Source organism: Daphnia pulicaria, chromosome 5, assembly GCF_021234035.1.
Source record: "Daphnia pulicaria isolate SC F1-1A chromosome 5, SC_F0-13Bv2, whole genome shotgun sequence".
Lineage (NCBI taxonomy): Eukaryota > Metazoa > Arthropoda > Branchiopoda > Diplostraca > Daphniidae > Daphnia > Daphnia pulicaria.
The window spans coordinates 3,148,622-3,169,599 of record NC_060917.1 but is presented as its reverse complement, the minus strand read 5'-3'; the positions used below and the strand labels follow the sequence as shown (position 1 = coordinate 3,169,599).

The window sequence follows — 20,978 nt, the reverse complement described above, 5'->3', positions numbered from 1 at the left end:
AAATTCTTGTTTGTCAAGTCCCCACCGGGACTCTCTCTCTTTCTCTCTCTGGGTCGACTGTCTTCAAGTTTTATTTCATTTGGTTCTTTCTCTCTCTCGGTTCTGATCGAATCACGTTGTTGAACATCAGGTTCCCCACACAAGCCAACGACCGGTTCTCCCTGTTTGATCGAATCAGGTTCCACCTTGCGCACCTGACTGTATATACAAACACACGAGTCTTACTAGGCAATAGCCGACGGGGGTCATATATATATAAAGAAAAGAGAGAAAGGGGGGGGGAAATAAAAAGAGGCCAAGTGGACTGTGTAATAGTTTGACGTTGTAGGAAAACAAAATAATTTTCATGAAAATACAACATTGCACAGCAAATGAAATATTATTTCCAGGGAATATAAGGCTTCGTATGTTATACGCAGAGTGTTGGTGAATTATTTGTATGGGGTCCGGCGTTGTAGCGTACAGTACCCACCAAACTATTAGGTACACCCCCCTATTTTCAATGCATTCTTATGGCACTACGTGTCCTAGAAAAAATGCAATAACTCTTGAACCGCTTGGGCTAGATTTTTTTCCTTTTGGCCCTGAGTAGATCTAATGATGATCTACATTTTTTCTACACATGAAGTTGTCGTAGGATTAACCCCCACGGCGCTACGGTATCGTTCAGTTTATTAGGTACACCCGTTTTCCCCCCATATGCGCCGTGTTAAATACGGCGTTTTCCAAAATTTACAAAAAATACTAAAAATCAAGCTAAAATCTTTTTCTTTGTGCCAAAAGATGCAGAATTCTTCACTCTATACGAATATAAAGAATAATTTACAATCAAACCAACTCAGAGAACCCTCCCCTATACCTCAAAGTTTTCCACTTCAAAATTTGGCGAAATTGGGCGCCCTCTGCTGGCGAAAGTGCAAGTTTGTTGAAAAAAGTACAAATTTTGAAGTGGAAAACTTTGAGGTATAGGGGAGGGTTCTCTGAGTTGGTTTGATTGTAAATTATTCTTTATATTCGTATAGAGTGAAGAATTCTGCATCTTTTGGCACAAAGAAAAAGATTTTAGCTTGATTTTTAGTATTTTTTGTAAATTTTGGAAAACGCCGTATTTAACACGGCGCATATGGGGGGGAAAACGGGTGTACCTAATAAACTGAACGATACCGTAGCGCCGTGGGGGTTAATCCTACGACAATTTCATGTGTAGAAAAAATGTAGATCATCATTAGATCTACTCAGGGCCAAAAGGAAAAAAATCTAGCCCAAGCGGTTCAAGAGTTATTGCATTTTTTCTAGGACACGTAGTGCCATAAGAATGCATTGAAAATAGGGGGGTGTACCTAATAGTTTGGTGGGTACTGTATATCTGATGATTGGAGTCAACGGGTACGAAACGATTTAACAGCGGGGACGAGGCAACCCAGCATGTGTGTCTCCCGCGTTCAGCTTCCAAACCATTTCTTTTTTTGTGTGTGCTGCATACAACGTACCGTACGGCACGTTATTTGATTATAGATTGGATCATCACTGGCGAGGACTTGCCTGGTGCTTTGAGAGATATTCCATCGTCATCGCCAGGCAACCGCTTTGTCTATTTGAAAGCTGGTCGAGCATAACGACGAATAATAACAGCACACACACACACACAAAGTACATAACAGTTAACAAGGCTTCTTCTTCTTCCCACCTATACACCCAGCAGCAGCATATTCACACCAAAAGAAATGCAGAGAGAAACAAGCAAGCACAAAAGCAGCGTCGAGTGGCTCATTAGTTGAAGACGCGACTCGGATGATTACATTCGCTCATTCACCCGAGTGTGTAGCAGCGCAGCATGTGTGTCGTTGCCAGTTTTCGCTCCTGCAGCTTCGAAAAGGGACGGGGAGAAGACGATTATCAAATGGAAAGAAGAAGGAAATAAAAGAGGAACTTCAGTTTCAGCAACCAATTACGCTGAACAGGTTACCCCCTCACTCTGTTTCTGCGCTCTTGGAAATTGTTCGTTATTAGATGACGTGATTTTCAATCTAGCGCATCGACCCGAGCCATTCATTATCAATGGAATTAACCGACGAGGATTTTCGCCATTGGTTCTTGTTCAAAAATTGGTGTTTCCCGTTGCGCAATAACAAAACGAGTCGAAGAGGGACGGCTAAGAGCACACAGAAAAAATGGGAGCGAATTTCTGAGGATTCCCGGAACGATCGTGCCATCTGGCGAGCGCCAATGGCAGCAGGATCGTCCCGAACAACAAATTCTTGACGATAGCAGGGAGAAGAATCCAGAAAAGGTATTTTTTAAAAAAGGTAATCCAAGATCAGTTCGAGGTGCACACTCATCTCCCACTCGAATGGAAAAAGGGTCATTTCTCCTTTTCCATTTGGATCAATGGGAATAAAGGATGATGACGTAACAGTCAATCCCTCGCAGCTCGGGGGAGGGGATTTATAGTGTGCCTCCAAACAGAGTGGACACGCGCGCGTATGTATTTATATCCTTAAAGTTTCTGTTTGGTGACCCAGAAATGATCGATCCGTCCAAGAGTAAGTATAAGACTGTAAGAGAGTCGTCCCACATGACTCAACTGAGCTCCTTCGATTCAAACTCCTCCTTCTTTTGTTGTCCGTACTATTCCCGTTTGGCGGACTCGCCAAACATAGTGTACACACATTGATTGTGTGGGTGGTGTGTTTACTGTACACAGACACACAGACGTTGATGTGAGATGGCGGAGTTTGATCTCCATCTCGACGGTCGGGTGATGTCGGCCAGCTTCCCCAAACTTCGTCGTCTTGGAGTAGGAAAAACAAAACAAAAAATATATACCGACGACAGAATCGCAGAGTTCAGTTGTTTGGACGGAGAGCAAAAGAAAAAAAAGAAGTCAACAAGTTCTCTCGCTGTGATAAGATGTTGATAGCACCAAACCGTCGGGCGATTGCAAAATCAAATAAATATTTTTTTCCCGTTGCAAACTTTTTCCGTCGTTTAAACTTCTTCTTCTTCGTTTGCCCTGCTACTGTTTATAATAATAAACACAATCAATGATGTTGGGCCCCTGTTGTTGAGTCGGCCAATGACGTCAGAATGCGCCCGATAAAAGGATAGACTAGAAAAAAGAAGAAGAACCTTGATGATGACGATAATAAAAAAGAAGCGCTCGGCGACATCACACACATTTCTATTTTGTGATTCAGCTGATGTGACATTGCGATGACGTCGTTTGCCTTTTGGTTGCTCGGGAAACGGCCAGGGGGGTTTTATTCGCTACTGCTGCTGTGCCGAAAGTGGTGTGGCCATGCCAAACGTTCATTTCCTTTTACCATTCGGGCCCTCCTTTTTGGCTCCGCCCAGCATTTACGATGAGATTCACCTGTGCGATCCAATTTACTTTTTTTTTTTTCCCTTTATTTAGATTCAAAGAAGTTGGGCCCCGTGTTTTTCCTTTCTTTCTCTTCCAGCTCTCTGCCGATCCACTTTATTCCTTTAGACCGCGGTACAATCCTGCGTCTAGACTTGGCCATGTCTTTGATTCATTATTCAATTTGCTTAGCGCTTATACATATAGCGTACGCTAATGGAATAAGCGCAACTTTTCCCCAAATTTCTATCAAAGTTGGCCCTTTCTTTTTATTCTTTTCTTCATTCAATGTCGATTTTCATTCGCCGAAATGTGCATACACCGTATACGTTTAGACAGTCTTTTATATCGGTAACTAACCCCACCCTTGCCAGCCCAGTCCAACCTTTCGTTGGTTTGATTTGGTTGGTGCCGTGGGCTGGCAGAGTGCGCTGGCGTCGTCGTGTCGTGAGCCCGCGCACCGCGCGCCGTCGCCGCCCGAGTCCGCGGGTGGGCGCTCCGCCGTGTTTGGTCGTCCAACTTGCCCATTTTCCAACAGTTGGTCCCGGTCGGGCATCAAGACAAGCTTTGTTCTATCTGCGTGTCCCGCGCGCCCTACTTCAAACAACAAAACAAAATAACAAGCTGCCGTTCGTTGTTTTTGTTTCTCCCGCCCGCCCGCCCCCCCCCCTTCTTTCCTTATTCAAATTCAAAACAACAACCTCTTTTCACGAAGAAGAAGAGACCCTCGTCGTCCGTTCTATAGCTCTTTAGTCATATCACGCGTCGTTCATCATCATCATCATCATCATCAGACGTGATAATCTCAAGTTCATCCGGTGTTGCGTCGACCGAAATCCGGGGTTATACGGATCGTTATCATTAGACACCCGTGCCCGGGAGGGAGGGAGGAAGGAGAGAGAGACTTGAAAGGAGAGAAGGAGGAAGTCGTTTTCACCGGAGAAATATTTTTCTTTCGTTCGATCAAAATTCCCATCACGCCGGGCTCGGCATTTGATATAGCCCCCTGCCTTATCTATTCCTTATTGGACAACGCCATGCTACTCCCGTTCCTGCGGATTTGTCACCACCTCAAATCCATCGCCACGTCCATCAGTACCACCACCTCGCCAGCAACAGCAGTAGCCGATGCAAAGTTATTCCCATTCCCGGAGTCGATCCATTGCTGACCGCCGAGCGCGTTCACCTTTTCCTTTTTTTTCTTTTTATTTTGGTTGTTTGTTCGGGTTCTTCCCGATTGAGTTTATTTAATATTTTCCCGTTCACTCGGTTGACGTTCAACGACAGTGACGCAAAGTGAAGGCGAACTCCCGCGTGCAATCGTCACGAAACAAATTATTATTTTCTGTTTTTGTTTTTGAATTGGTTGGAATATTTCCACCGGCGGCTGTTGATTCGCCCGCCATCGTAAATCAAAAGGGCGTCCGCCTCTTATCGACGAGTGTGTGGATACACGCACAGCAGCAGCAGCAGCACAGCACTTATTTCTTTACCAGACCTAATCATCGGTCGGTGTGGCTGTCGTTTTTAATCACCAGACGCCGTCGCCGACGACAGTTTGACGCTCGTCGCAACTGCCCAAAAATCAAACGAATTTTTTCTCTCCCGTGTGCGTAGTGCGCGAGTTGTTTCATTCACGCACTTACATCATCTCCTTGTGACAATCTCTAGTGGACAAGAAAAATAAAAAATAAAGTTACTCCACCGTCTCGCCTCGGCGACATTTTCCTAATCGAATTTCGGCTGGGATTTTTATGACTACGTTTCTTACATCACAGACGAGAGGTAATGGCCGACACGATTTCATTTTTTTCTTTTTCCTTTTTTATTTCTTAATGTTTCTAAGTTTTCCCTTTCTTTTGTTTTGTCAATGGTGTAGTACATATATCGGTTATGCACATAACTTCCCTCCCCCCCCCCACCCCACCCCTAACGGCTATTATCCGCTTGAGTGGCCGTCTCTACCTACTATACTTCCCCTTTCTCTCTACTAATTCCGGCCTCCCCCGGCGCTAGACATTCGTAATCATCTAGACGATGAAGGCAATTAGCTAATTAAACTCTGATTCAGGCGAAAAGAAACAACAACAAAAAACACTCTCAAGCAAAGGTTCTCTTATTGCCGTCATGCACACACACACACGGCAGTTATTAGATATTCGGCGTGTGCCGTCATTTCCGTTATTCGAGGCTTCGTGTAAACGCTAATGCGCATTTTGTTGACACACACGCTTGTCCGTTCGAGACGATGCTGCCGGACAAAAGGTGGTGCCGTTTCAGCTCTCGTGTATATAGCACTAGCACAGCAGCAGCTATACTCTGCGTCTTTCTTCGACGACAACAACAGGCCGGGCCCAGCTGTTTTTCTCTCTCTCAGCGCTTTGTGTTGTTTTCTTCTTCTTCTGTTTGAGTCTGTCTGTCTGTCGTCGCTTATTCCCTGGAAAAGTTGAACGAAAATCATTTCCAATTCGATTGGCGCAGCAGCAGCGCCCCTTTTTTTTATTATTGGCTTGGCTTTTTTTTCCGTTTCAAGCTGTTGGATTCACGTTACAATTGTTTCTTCATCGCCTTCATAATAATAATTTTAAAAGAAAACGAGCGCACGCGCCGGCAGACTCAGCCGAGCGCAGCAATCACGACCGAAAGAAAAGGCATCCAGTTCTCCTCGTTCCACTTAAAGTTGAAACTTCTTCTTCTCGTCTCACATATACAGACACACCGGGCGCGCTCGAACCATTGTTTTTATTTCGTTTTGGATTTTCAATGATGAAATCAAAAAAGAAAAAAAGGACACAAATAAATAAAAAACAAACAAATTTGGAAATAACAAAAAAGAGAAACGGTTGAACCGCGTGAGCGTTCCGTGTCGCCGTATCACGCGGGACTTTGAACTGTCTTTTCCAACCAGCGCACATCTAAGCAAAGAAGTATAAAAGTATAGATTCAAGCGACTCACATAAGGGAGCGTGAGAGACAGTCACGCTGTTGTACAGAGCCATAGGGGAAAGAGAGAAATAAAGGCAACAACAACAACAAGAATTTGTGTTTTTCTTTTTGCCTTTTTCGGGAGAGAGAGAGAGAATGAACGACATGCAATCCCCCTTCTTTTTCTTCGTGTTTTTTTTATTCTTGTTATCCAAATTTTCGTCTCGACATTTGAATGAATAAGAGAGAGAGTTGTTTTTTTTGTTTTTTGGGGGTTTCGGTTTCCAGGTGATACTGCTATATTGCATTATACGTTGGGACGTGATAAGAAAAAGTTTTCCCGTTATTAATCTAGACCTCGTTTGTAATACTAGTAATAGTTGCGCGGGAACCCCTTTCTCTCTCTCGTCCTGGACTCGACTGGCCCTTTTTTTCCTATATCATATCAGAATCTATTACTATTCTTTCTCTACTATACATGGGGTTTGAGCTGGTGCCCATTTTCTGTCGTCGTGGATGCAATTCAATTTCCCTGCGGTATTTATTGTTATTACGTGCATCGCCGCTCCTTGTTAACTTCGTCAAAGTTGAAACAAAAGACCCGTTATTGCATTATAAGGACGGCTCGATAATGTGATCACCATCCAGCAGCACATAGAGCCTTGCGGTATTATATCTGAAAGGGTCGACTGCTGAATAACGATATAGTAGTCCGTCAGGTAGAAAATGCATGATCAAATCAACTCAATGCAGACCGAAACCTGTGACTTTTCTGATGGGAAGCCAATTGAAAAAGAAGAAGAAATCTAATGATGTCATGTGTGTGCCAAACTATTAACAGGGAAAAGAACCGAAGAGGTGAAGAAGCCCCTTTGCCATATTCTCCGTGTCCTACTTGTCCTTATTATCTTTCCTTCACGTCGTCGAGGATCCACACACACAAAGCCTAAAGGAGAAGGAAAGAATATATAAGGAAGCCTGTTGTACAATAATGACGACTTTATTATCTGGAGGGAATCTACATGTATGGATTAGTCGACCTTTTGTCCTATCGAGTGGAAACATTTTACGAGCGGCTAACGGCATAGAATTTAAGACCCGTCAGATTAAATGTCCGCTAGGCAAATATTGTGTAAAATTTTGGTCAGTCGACTCTTTTTATTCAATCTTTCCTTTTTTTATTTCAATTTTCTTTTATATTATACGATCGAGACGTTTTTGCGTTTGACAACTCGAGCTTTTTTTTTAATATATTGCCGCCCTATCTAGTGACTTGACAAGTGTCACGGCAAACATCTCTGTGCATAACACACTTGGCCTGCAACCAATGATTATGCAAGCCTAGTATATCTTTATATGGCTTGCCTAGACCGTTTGATAAAGAAGCTAACTTTTTATTTTATGGCCATATTAACCTCGACACTTTGATTACGCAAAGGATGACCCACTTAAAAAAAAACAAAAAATGTGTTTGTCTGTTTTGGCGGTAGTTTCGAATTGCGTCAATCGCCGAATTTTAATCAATTGAAATTCAAGTTGGAATAAAAAGAAAATCTGAAAGGGAGCGATATAGAAACCTGTTGTCACGAATGTCGCAATCAATGCGAGCAGACAGCCAAAGTGAAACAAAAGTTCTCAGCAGAGAAAAAGACTGAATCGAAATGCTCCAAAAATAAAAGACAGGAGCTTATAGACGTAAAGTCTTTGTATTGCATCGTGAATTCAATCGCACAATTCCGAACGAGCAAACAACAACAAAATAAAATGGCACACACATGTAGTATAGGTATTGAAATGCGAATAGTTTTATTTCAAAATAACTCGATCGTTCGTGACAACGTCAGATCCGGAGCTCGCCGAAAAAAGAAAAGAAATGGGGAGGGGGGATCCAATCAAATCAAACATGAATTCAAGTCACAGCACAGGAACACACATAACCATAACAACCACACACAGCAATATAGAAATATTGAACGTGCCCATATCAAAATGAAAGTGACTGACATATTGAGTGAACTTCGGGAGAAGCCTTCCTTAAACTATTAGGTATGCGCATCCCGGTGCGCTAAGCCGAAACCATCGAAGCGGAAACCAAAATAAAAGGGAAATATATATACCTACAGTAAACGAACGAAAAACTTTGTCTCAATTTTCGACGTCTAGGAAATAGAAAGAACGGCAGCAGCGCAACAACTTATATAATACAGAGCAGCGACGTAGTATATACTATAATACACACAGACAAAGTCGTAACTACGCCGGGAAACAAAATCTATACGGCGGAACTTGTATATTCTTAGATATATATACTATCGGTTATTGTGTAAGTGTTTGTTTAGACAAGTTCTGCGAGAGAGAGTAGCCAAAGAAATCAATTTCTTTGCGACAGAGAGAGAGAGAAATAAGAGAGAGGATGATGGATCACCTCATTTCTCTTTTATTTGTCTTTTCATCTTATTTAGACTATTGCCCCCCGCTTGTAAAAGTTTTCGAGACCGTAGCAGGGCGCGGCTTTACAAAAATGAAACCTCAGCAACTCTCTCTTTATTTGATTTGATTTGATTTTCTTCTTCCACTCTTGTGGAAGTCTGCACCTTGTTTGAAGATCTCTCTCTTATTCTGCCGCGACGGTGGCTCTCCACAACGGGACAATCCACTTGGAGTCTGAGGAAAAGAAGAACGTCATCCGAAATTGTCAACAGCGAGTCAACAGTGTGCCGAGAGTTCGGTTTCTTTTTATTGACAACTTGGGCACTTGGCTGAGGAGTGTGTTTGCCATTTGTCATTTCTTTTTGAGTAGAGTCCGATGACTTAAACTTCTTACTTTCGACAGATTATTATTATACTGACGGCTCAAAATAATCAGGCAGCAGAACAAATAACGTCATTTTGAAATGGATGTCGTTTGGGTTTTTTTCGGTGGAAGATTTTGAATTTCAGTTTTTTTCCGCATCTAAACACGGGGCTCACAAGTCGTAACATGCGACGCTAGACAACGAGAGAGAGAAGTACGTATGTACACTATAGTGTTTACACGGAAGAATCCAAGTCGTGAGCATCCAAGTGGGACAGGGAGACGAATAATGGGGCAAAGAAACTTGATAGCTAATGCGTTTCAGACGAACGTCAACTTCTTTTTCAACCATTATTGACGCAGCTAGAGTGGAATGACGTAGTATTGTCGTCCCGATTCACCTCCTCCCCCTTCCGGCAAGAGAGAGAACAGCAGTCAACACTATACACACATCAAGAGGACGAGGATGATGACCTTTCATTCAGATTGGCAGTTTTCGATTGATGGGCGAAACACGTAATCTCGAACGTATCGATCTCTGATTTATTCGAGAAATAAAATTGAGCCGAAGAGGTTCTTCCCCCCCCCTCTCCACTATAGCAACGATGGCAAACAAAAAAAAAATGGAACGATACACAATAGGAAGATAGGAAAAGATGATTGAAAGATGGAAGAGATGGATGTCTTATATCGATAGAAAGTCTATCTATCGGGAGAAAAGCCTTGTTAGATTTTCCGAGGGGAGGGTTTCATTTCGATCCTGTCTCTCGTTCATCATCGAGGAAGTCTCCGTTATTTGCCTCAATTTGATGATCTCTTCATCTCCCAATGTGTACCAGCTCCGGAGTATAGAAAGTCTTATTTGCGTTTTGTCTTCCTTCCTTCCATATTCCTCCGGGTTGGAGCTGCTGTATATAGTATCCGGGTAGTAGTAGTATATCCTCTTTCGCTTTTGCCGTTCATCTAGTAAATGCTGTTTTTTCGCCTGCATGTACTCACCAAGACAACCGAGGTTACTTATTATCTTGCCCACCTTGACAAGAGGAGCGCGATATATCCTTTCCTGGCGAGATATGATATACAGGATTTACCCGAGGTTGATTGCCGGCCTGGCCTCCACTCAGTGTGTGTGTCTATAGTAAATATTGATCGGCCGATGGATATATGTCTCTTGACTGAAACGATTTTGCACCTCTCTATATATATATATGTATTATGGGTCGTTGCCAACCCAAACAAGCGAGATCCTCCCCCGTGAAGCGATCCTTCCTCTCTCTGTCATTGAGTATATATAGTTGAGATCTTGGTGGTTGATCGCTTCTCTGATCCAATTGTCTCATTCGAGTGGTTGGGCTGGTGTCACTCAGCTGTCACCATCAACGTCTTTTGTTAGATCCTCACGGCTAGTCTGCAAATGATGACTGGGACCTGATCCAACTCCGTCCAACTCTCGTCTCGGGCTTTGATCTCTCCGCGAACGCTTAGACAAGAAAATAGCGGGAAAGAATTTTATCGAACCTGCGCCTCCTATAAAGGGTGGCTCCTAAATGAGTTTAACTTTAACTTTTGAGTTCCTTCATATAGAAAATCGCAGGAGCAACAACCCAAAAAAAAGTTCCGTAGAGACGCAGTCGGTGGTGTGTCCATTGGGAAAGAAAAGGGGCGATCGATCCCGGCCGTGAAGAAAAAGAAAAATGGCCGAACGATCGGACAAAAATGAAAAGTCTAAAAGTGAACGGAAATGAAAGAAAAGGTGCCGAGAATTTAATTTAAAAATAAAAGAATGCCGAATAATAGCCAACCCGGGAGAGAGAGAGAGGTACAGACAAGAGTCCGATAAGTGCGCTGGCATGAATAACCCAACAAGGGCGGAATAATTTGTAATCAATTGAGATATTGTGCCGGTATTAAGATGCACGGGCAGGAAACGAACTTTACAGCATCAACTATTAAAAGTGCGGAGATTGTCGTTCCGCTGCTGTTCTGTGCTGTCCACCTGGCCGACAGCACACAAGTCGAGTCTTGGCATCGATCCTTGGCTGGTTGGCGCATTGGCTTCAAAGGTCATACGTGTATAGCTCTCTCTCTCGTCGCTCCGTGTCTCCTAGCTGGTTGCAATCTTTTATAGTATATATGCCTCCTGGAAGCAGTTTTCATTCATCGATTTCTTTCAAGGGAAAACTGTTTGAATTTTTCGGCTGGGATTTTCCAGGCCCAGCAGCAGCAACTTCTTGGTATTCTGTGCCGTATACATAATCTTCATTTGAGGCCCCACCGCCTACTACTGCTGCTGTGCGGCCATTAGGAGCCCGCGTTGTTTAATCTATTAGCTAAAGCACTCAAAGCCTTAAACCGGTACCGAACACAAAGTACACATTGGGGCCATATAGACTCGGCTGTTGTAAGCTTCTCCTCTACACACAATGACGTAAGAGAGAGCCAGGGGTTGGTTGCTTTTTTATCTTCCCTATTTTTTCTTTGGGGTTTATTCTTTTTATAAAAATGCTCTGCGGCGCGTAGTATATATCCTATCGAACTGAAACTTATCAGCACATCCTTTTCGTTGCCCGTTACATGTTTCATGTTTTTCTACCTTTACTTCCCTTTCCTCACACTTACCGAAACTTGAACCCCCGCCACACTAGTTTTATCTATACGCTTATTCTCTCCTTAAAAGTTAAAACTAATACCAAAAGATTTATTTCTGTTTTTTTTTTAATAGTTTGTTAACTTTTGTGGTTCTTTGAAAAAAAGAAATCATATCAACGGAGCACTTTGCACTGCTGGTGTCTAAAGTAGTTTTGTATTATTCTATTTTGTGTGTGTGCTGTGCCATTCTTCTTTGTGTAATATAGAGAGAACCTCACTTAATGTTTAATCTTCTAATATGGAGCATCCAGCATTCAAGCCATTGATGATCCGCCAGTCCAGCCTCACCCGCTTGGGCTCCATGCTGAACACGGCCGTTGGAAACAGCAAAAAACCAGGTGAAACAATTATTTTAATGACCCCCCCCCCCCCATTTTCTTAATTAATAATTATAGAGCCTTTCGCCGTAGCTAATAATTTTTGGGGGTCTCCATCATACGCCAACCGAATTAAAAACACATTATGCTAATCGTCGGCAGCAGCAGCTCCAGCACCTGTATGCATATACGACGACTGATCATAGAATAGCTAGTATACATTCACTCCCGCAGTTCTTGTAATATCACGCTAACATTTAAGCGCATCCCATAGCAAAAAGTCAGTTCACCATTTTCCTTTCATAGTAGTTCTCGACCGTAAAGGACGGGTCATAATTTAATGAATGCGGGAAGAATGACAACCGTCGGGATCCACACCGTCACGCAGCGTAACTGTCTTGTGTGTACATTATTTAAAGCTATGGCCGTATAGATCGATCACACACACACACACGCGCACCGTTTTATTAACCACCAATGTATTACGTGCGGTGTCTCCTTTCGCCATGTCCTATTCCTCCCACCCATTTCCGTTTTGCGTTCACGTCGGCTGCTATGCCCAGCGTCTATACACAGCACCGGTTCGGCGTCGGCAGCCCTGGCAAATCTAATTGTTTGGGAGAGTGAAGCGCCATGGCGATGACATTTCCCCCCATCACAAGGAGGTCGACCGTGCTGGCCAGCTGTACAGTACACGTATATGTCTTGTATTATTCAGTTTGTGGGAATCTATCTACTGCTGGTATGTAGGCAGTCACGGGTGGTGGCATACATCTCCGTACCGTCGTTGGCTCTGGCCAGCAAGCGGGATTGGATTCCTAATATAGTATAAGCTCTCTGCATCTAACCTGCTGTCTTTATATCCTGCTGGACGAGAACCAGGAGCCAAGGAGCCGTGTTTGTCCCCGTAGGGGAAAAAAACAGAAAAATTCAAACCGCAGGACACGCAATGGCCAGCGCCAGCCAGACACGCAGACATCAGGACAATCGAATTTCATTTGGGGATTGATTCGATTCTTCCATGTTTGGTCATTATTCTTTGTTATATATATTATTTGTTTGTTATTATATATAGTAGATATATATTTCCTGTCTGCCCGGTTCGAAACGAGGAATCCGGTTTTTTATTTCGATGTTTATAGCGCAGAGAGTCCCCCACCAGTGCTCACATATCTTTATTGATTTCGGTGGTTCATGTGTTGTGTGCCGATCTATATAGCTTGGCAGTTGTTGGTAGACTACATCTAATATGTGTAGGCCTATTATTGTGTATTTACTCTGGCACGGACGGATCGACTATACACTCAACAGAGAGCCCGTCTGAATGTATTATTGTACGTACATATAGTCCCCCCATTCCATAAGATATTCCCAAGCCGTAAATGGGGAGGACGGGGACCTGATTAAAAATTCTCACGCTCTCTGCTCTCTTTCGCTTATAAGATATCGTCTTTCACGGCGGCCATTATCTCCCTCTCTCTCTCGTCTGTTTGCCTTTTAACAACTTCACTGGAAAAGAAAAAAAGGAAAACCTTGCATTCCAAATCGCGTATCTCCGTGTCTGAGACGGCCGACGATGACAAAGCGAATTTCGTAAAAATCCAATTGCCAAGCGAAAGAAAGTCACACGCAAAGATAAAAAACTAAACCAGAGTGAAATCGACTAGATATTTTCCGCAGTTTCCTTTTCTCTCTCTGTGTAGACGTTCCAGAAATGAGTGAGACGCATTTTGTATATGTAGATGTGGGTGGAGAGCGACGATTGGATCATTTCCCGCATAGTTTGAACGCAGATTCCAACAACGGCTGACCACGATTTCCTTCTTTCCTCTCTAGCGGCTTTTCCCGATCAATCGTATTATCCGGTACACACAAAAAAGGCACTGCTGGCGGCACATTTTTATTGACTAGCCGCAAGTTTGATGCGCTTGTCATGTTCTCGGCCGTCTTACACGACAACGCTCTTTATTTTTTCCACGCACTCACTATAGAGATATAGTGCTCTCATTCTTCTCTATACTTTTTCCTTTCTCTCATTTTCCTCTGGGCTCTTTTGGCACATTTCACCCGAGTTATTGGAGAGGCCGACAACTAACACACTAGCACAGTTATACAGTCTACACGTCTCAATATATTGAGTCATCGAGTAGCTCTATACTATACTACACAGCGCACATCAGAAAAATACTAGATCTGAAAAAGAGAAAAGAATAAAAAGGACACACACGATGTTGATGGAGAAAGAGAGCGAGAGAGAGAGCGCTTGAGCGCACTCTCTGTCCGATCGATACCTGCCGTGCGAAGAGCGCGAGTGATCGATATTATTTCTATTCTGTTAGCGAGATGTGTATTTTCCCAGGATCTTCTTTCATTACCAGGAGGTGTTAGTCTCTCCCGACTTCGACTCCATTTTTAAAATAATGGCTCCTGGTAGACTAGATCCATGTTTTATTGTCATCCGCCTTATTCCCAAGGACACACAGCCAGCCAGTGAGAGAGAGGAATGATTTACATCTCTGTTTTATTGGTTGAACGTGCCGAAACAAACTTTCCACCCTCCATAAGTGTCGACTTCGAAAATGCGACGAACGTATGTCGGGGTGGCGGATGAAAGTCATGTGTGTGTGTGTGTGGGCGGGGTACCGTTCAACAAGTCGTATCTTGTTTTCGTTTTTTCTTTCACCGCGGGAAAAAAATAAAAAAAAAGCGACGTGGAAGGGAGGGGGGTCCCGACGTCAAACGCAGTTACGTCTATCGATTGAGTGCGCGCTCTCTTCGTCGTGTAATCATGATGCCCAGTTCTCGTTTGCGCTGACGGACAGACAGTTTTCTGAAGAGGCAAGCTCTCGGCAATATTATATCACAACTTTAGGTCAGAAGTCTATAAACTTATACTCTTTTATCCTGTTTGAAATCTATTTTTTTGAATTGCGAGATTTTTCTTCTATCTACCTTTTCTTTCCGCTTTTTTAAAACCAGGAATTCCCAGCATTTCTGTTTAGTTTTTTTCTCTTCAAACCAACTCGTTTTATCTTCTTCCTCTCGGGATCGGGAGCCTTTTAGAAATTGTCCAGGCACATTTAGTGCTGTCGTTTCTTTATATTCGTCTCGCCGGTTGTCCGACGACTCGTCAATGAACAGTCAGACGTTATGTATAGAGATTACACGTTAGAGGAAAATTGGATGGATCGGCTCTGGACGACAGCAGTCATCAAATTATTCCGCCAGCCGGAGAAAAAGGGCCTCCTGACGGTATAGCTACCTACTACTATAACGCTTTTTTCTTTTGTGATGTACTAGTAGAGCATATGTACATGTATGAATCAAGCGGCATTTGAGCACATATACTTGTGGCGCAGTTCCGATGGACGTCATCCACACAAGTCTGTTAGATTGACGGACGAAAAATATAGTCCCATTGTGTAATAATATCTAGAGCTGAGCCTCGTTTTGTGTGTGTGTTCGCTACAGCTCGTTAAACACAATCAGACATGAATATCGTCTTCTTTTTTCTTTTTCAACAATTTTCATGAGCCTCATCATCGTCTTTATTCGATGAGCCTCTTCAGTTTTTCCGCTCTACTGCGGATGCCGGTTAAGACTCGGCAAGAAAATGTTTCCGCGAAAGAATACATTTAAATATCTAGCGTGTACGTATACACGCAATCGTTGTCGTTATTTTTTTTTATTTTAATGAGACGCAGGCGCAATCATAGTGGCAACAGGAAGTACCACAATCTCCAAATGAGAATCACAACTTTGATATTGCTGTTTATTTGGACGTGTCATTTTTCTTTTCTTAATTTATTTAAACTACGCGCTTCGAGAGAAAAAATAAAGTTTCGCTCCAACTCGCCGCCAAGTAATTACTAGCGCTCGATACGCTGCTACTACACTAAAAAAAGAGAAAAGGGAAAAAAAAGGAGGGATTGTTGATATTTGGCGCAGTGAGGTTCACGGTGTTACTCGGATAGAAAGGGCAGAGCTTACTAGTCATCTGGCAATGCTGCACCGTGTTACTCTTTTTTGGAATAAATCGGGCGCCCGCCATTGGACGACACTGGAATTTTAGAGAAAATTTGTTTATTCCCTCTCGAAGTTATCCGTTTTCATCCAGTTGTGTTTAGCTCTTGACGGCTAATTACTATCAAATCTGGAGGACGAAGAATTTTGTGATTCCAGTGAGAGGGGTGAGGTGGATGAAATGGCAGGTACAAAAAAGTTGGAAAAGAATTTCACCCGAAACTTTTTCGTGTTTTTTTTTTGGTTGTATTTCACTCATTACCACTGATGCAAAACTGCTTCCGTGTTAACGGATATGTCTAGATAACACTGGTTTACTTCCGTTTTGAAATACGTGTTGAGGCGTAATTTATCACTGACAACCGTCTTGTTGACTTCTTTTACAGCTAATGGCGAAATTCAGTGGTGCTTCTCTCAAGTTAAAGGCACACTAGATGATGAAATCACAGAAGGTAAAAAACAGCATTTCTGTGCTATTCCATGTAGAATGCTTTCTTGACTGATAATGCCATATTGCTGTATCTGAATTTTCAGCTGACATCATTTCCTGTGTCGAATTCAATCATGATGGGGATTTGCTGGCCACTGGTGATAAGGGTGGACGGGTTGTCATCTTTCAGAGAGATCCAGTGGTGAGTTTGACATGACAATTTCATTTAATTGTTTCATCAAGTATACCTTTGTCTAATACTCCTTGTGGTCCATTGCAGTCGAAAACATCAGTACCTAAACGAGGAGAGTACAATGTCTACAGTACTTTCCAGAGTCATGAACCTGAGTTTGATTACCTCAAGTCATTGGAAATTGAAGAAAAGATCAACAAAATCAGGTGGCTAAGACGGAAGAACCCAGCTCATTTTCTCCTTTCAACCAATGACAAGACAATCAAACTCTGGAAAGTATCTGAACGAGACAAGAGAGCAGAAGGTTACAATCTGAAAGATGAGGCAGGTGAAATGAAGGACAGGGGAGTTCTAACAGGACTAAGGGTAAGATTCACTCACAATTTTATATAAATTGACTTAAGCTGGAAAGAAGTTTTCTTTGAGAAAGTTCTGAAATTCAACTTTTCTCTTCCCATCACTAGGTTCCAGTGTTAAAGCCAATGGAACTAATGGTTGAAGCATCACCACGTCGCATCTATGCGAACGCACACACGTATCACATCAATTCGATCTCCGTCAACTCAGATGCCGAAACGTATTTATCTGCTGACGATTTGCGTATCAATCTGTGGCATCTAGATATCACGGATCAGAGTTTCAACATAGTCGACATAAAGCCGGCCAACATGGAAGAGCTGACTGAAGTCATCACGGCTGCCGAATTCCATCCGACCGACTGCAACCATTTTGTGTACAGCTCCAGCAAGGGCCTCATCAGACTCTGTGACATGAGGATGGCCGCTTTGTGCGACAGACACGCTAAACGTAATGCACTCTTGTTTATTATCCTTTAGTTAATTAGGTTTAAGGTGTACAATTTTGTGGGTTACAATGTGAAGGCGGGTCAGGACCCTGCTCTACCGGACTTGAGATTAAATTCATTAATATATCTTATCGGGGATGAAGGAGAGATTTCGAACCGAAGCATTTTGGTCCATAACGTTACTTTGACAGATTAGTTGGGCGGCATTTCAAGTGATCTCAAAGTCTAGCCAGCCGTATGTCTTTTATGGGATCTTGGGAAGCTTGACTTCAAAAGTTATAAAGATTGGGAATGCTGAAACGACCCAATCTAGGAAATTTTATTATTTTTTCGAGAGCTCTGTGTGGTCATAAATTTTTAACAACTTTGTATTTACAGGTGGTCGTACTAGTCTTTATTTGTCTTTTAAAGTTAAAATTTCATTTGTATTTATGTTATTTCTTTTTTTCTAAATATTTAGTGTTTGAAGAGGCGGAAGACCCAGCCAACCGCAGTTTCTTCTCTGAAATTATTTCTAGCATTTCCGATGTGAAGTTCTCCCGCTCTGGCCGTTACATGCTATCTCGAGATTATCTTAGTGTTAAAGTGTGGGACTTGCACATGGAGACGAAACCGATTGAGACATATCCAGTGCACGAGTACCTCCGTTCCAAACTCTGCTCACTCTACGAGAACGATTGCATCTTTGATAAGTTCGAGTGTTGCTGGGGCAATAACGACCAAGCCGTTTTGACGGGGTCGTATAACAATTTCTTTCGCATGTTTGACCGTACTTCCAAACGCGATGTCACATTGGAGGCTTCGAGAGAAATTGCCCGGCCCAAGACGACACTCAAAGCCAAGAAGATTTGCTCGGGAGGCAAACGAAAAAAGGATGAGGTCAGTGTCGACAGTCTGGATTTCAACAAGAAAATTCTCCACACGGCCTGGCACCCGACTGAGAACATCATTGCCGTCGCGGCCACCAACAACCTGTTCATATTCCAAGACAAGTTTTGAAGAATTACGGGGGAAAGAAGGAGGAAAGAGTCCAGCCGGAAGTGTTCAGAGATTATTAAAAACGAGACTTAAAAAAAAAAAAAAAAAACTAAATTGAAAGAACAAAAACAAAAAAAAAAACAAACAACAAAAACAAACAAAATAACAAGTAATAATTTGAAAACAAAGAGAGGAGTTGGCTCGTCTTGTTTGTTGCCTGAGAAACGCTTCCGAATGACAATTCTTCATTTTGTGTTCGATGATTGATGGCGCAGTCGTGCCAGCAGCAAAAGAATACTGTAAAGCAACACAGCCAAATCGTTCATCTTTTGCCATTGGACGACTTTGCCCTCGTCATGTCTTTCTTTTTGTTTGTTTTTTTTTTTCCTTTTTTTTTTTTTAAATTTCGTGTCGGAACAAAAATGGAAACGGCTGACTATAGCGACTATACACCTTTCCCGTCTTAAATAACTTCTAAGGCTCTTCTTCTTCCACTTCGTCTTGAAACGCTGCGATAGCGTCCGTCTATGAATGTTCTCCACGGCCCCTGAAAAACCTGACTGACCGACGGTCAAACTATGTCAATGGTCCCAATTTTTCTTTATCTTTTTTTCTTGCAGCGTGTCAAAATGTTTTATTTATTTATTTTGCCTCCCTCCATTGGCCTAGAATTCCGTCTCTCTTGCCCCCTCCCAGCTCTCGGCCATTTTTGCTCCTTGCTCGAGTCGCTATAGTCGAGCAATCTACCACGCAGATCTGACAGTTTCTTTCGTCGTAGGACATCATCGTCTTCCCCGAAGAGTTTATATCGAGAGTGAGGTTTAAAGCGAATGTGAGAGATCGTGAATAGATGTGATCAAAAAGGCTACAAATGGTTCAATTCCCGCCCTGATGCACGAGATTTGATTCTTCCCACGAGGCGTCCATTTAAAGCCTAGTCAGCTCAAGAGACTTCTTTTTTTTTTTGTCTTCAGCGTGCGGTGGTTACGTGTTGGGAAATGGGAGATGGAAATTGGAATTTGCTAAAGGAGAAAGAGGAGCCAAGATATTAATTTCACGAGGAAAAAAAAGAAAGATATCAAAACAAAAAGAGAGTGGCGAATGCTAATTGTGCTCGACTGTCATGCCAAGAAATTTTGCTTCAGTGCATCCCTTTTACCGTGTTTTCTTCTACACTCCTTCCAACCTCTTTGTGTGATTGGAGGGACTGTCCGAAACATCGTTCAAGGTTCTTCTTTTAAAGAGCTGGATTCGAGAGAACGTTCATAACTGGAACAACAAATCACGTCATTTTCCGATATTGAAATTCAGTTCCCTCCATCAGACAAAAATGTATCCATCACCTTTTTTTTTCTCTACCACACACCGGCACTTAACCTTTCGCCATCTCCCCGCGGTGTTACACCGACATGCCCTCGTGTAATTTCCCCTTCACCCCCTCTTCGTCTTATTTTTCCAATTTCTTCATTATTATTTTCTAGAAATGGCCCCCAATCCATTTCTTTATTGTAATTTTTTCGATATTTAGATTCACTTGAAATCCAATCTTGCGTTGATGAAATGATTTTCTTCTTTTCACTTCTTCCCCTTCTTCCTCTCATACGTGTGAAGTCGGCCACGTTGTACGTTGTACAGATGTGTCTTTTTTTGGTAGCATGTGGAACAATACACTGACCTTTTATGATCGGGTGTTACTCGTGCTCTTGCCTGCCTACTAAACCTACACTACAGCAAGGGCCAGGGTTCATTGGGTACGTTTGCTTTCACCTGGATATTGTTTCTGCTGTTGGATGGTCTTCAGTTAAAAGGTCCAGTATTACGAAATTGCGATTGTTAAAAATGTGTTGGCGAGAAATTGAAATCACCAACTTGTTCATGGTTGATTAGGTGTCTGAACTCGAAATCGATATTCTCCATTTGGAATATTGGCTTACAAACGCGGATGTAACCTCGTATAGGTTATAACCAGTTTGGCAGAAGGATAAAAAGCCATAAAAATTTGCTTTGTTTCTTTGGAGGGGGTGTGACTTGACAATGTTTGAAATATTGGGCTCCATTAAAATAAGAAATCAACTGTTGTGTATTCAATTTTCCGAACATTGATTTCAAGGTTTTCGGTTTATCTCTAATTTTGTTGGAGTCCATTTGGCTATTTCCAAAGAGTCTTACAAAATTACAAAGTCACATTTAATGAGAGGAATTTCAGAGGTAATTGGTATGTTGAAACTACTTTTTATCGCTTTTTATTTAATTCGCGACCTTTTTTAATTTTCACATTTAGAACTCTCTCCTTTGCTTGACTTGCTATGCGACCATGGTCTTATTGTAGTGGGTCAGTTTTTAAGGAGGACAAGGAATCCAACCCGGTTTAGAGGACTTTTTGACTTGATTAAGGTAACATCAATTTTACTTTAAGCCCTGAACTCATTTGAGTAACACACAATAAGACACGTATACCTAAAAGGGTGCGAATTTCAGTCAATGCCATAAGAAGAAGGGAAGA

The 20,978-nt window shown here is 42.4% G+C and overlaps 1 protein-coding gene across 4 annotated transcripts; it reads left to right on the top strand.

Moving 5' to 3' along the window:
• Window positions 1–3,904: 3,904 nt before the first annotated feature.
• Window positions 3,905–20,159, top strand: LOC124341067 (protein phosphatase PP2A 55 kDa regulatory subunit-like). 4 transcript variants are annotated; one of them, XM_046793976.1, is made up of 7 exons: window positions 3,905–5,146; window positions 11,981–12,067; window positions 16,456–16,521; window positions 16,604–16,701; window positions 16,780–17,058; window positions 17,157–17,499; window positions 17,958–20,159. In XM_046793976.1, exons 1-7 carry the CDS (start codon window positions 5,116–5,118, stop codon window positions 18,494–18,496), a joined length of 1,443 nt encoding a protein of 480 aa, XP_046649932.1. In that variant the 5' UTR covers window positions 3,905–5,115; the 3' UTR covers window positions 18,497–20,159. The 4 variants fall into 4 exon arrangements, with proteins under 4 accessions (XP_046649932.1, XP_046649933.1, XP_046649934.1 ...); XM_046793977.1 differs by having other exon boundaries at window positions 11,936–12,067; XM_046793978.1 differs by having other exon boundaries at window positions 3,906–5,146; window positions 11,974–12,067.
• Window positions 20,160–20,978: the final 819 nt, after the last annotated feature.

Excerpts from the sequence above, each read along its gene's own strand:
- LOC124341067 (XM_046793976.1), top strand. The coding sequence starts at position 5,116 with ATGACTACGTTTCTTACATCACAGACGAGAG. Across the intron at positions 12,068-16,455 it reads TGGAAACAGCAAAAAACCAG|CTAATGGCGAAATTCAGTGG; the intron begins GTGAAACAATTA and ends CTTCTTTTACAG. Across the intron at positions 16,702-16,779 it reads TCTTTCAGAGAGATCCAGTG|TCGAAAACATCAGTACCTAA; the intron begins GTGAGTTTGACA and ends GGTCCATTGCAG.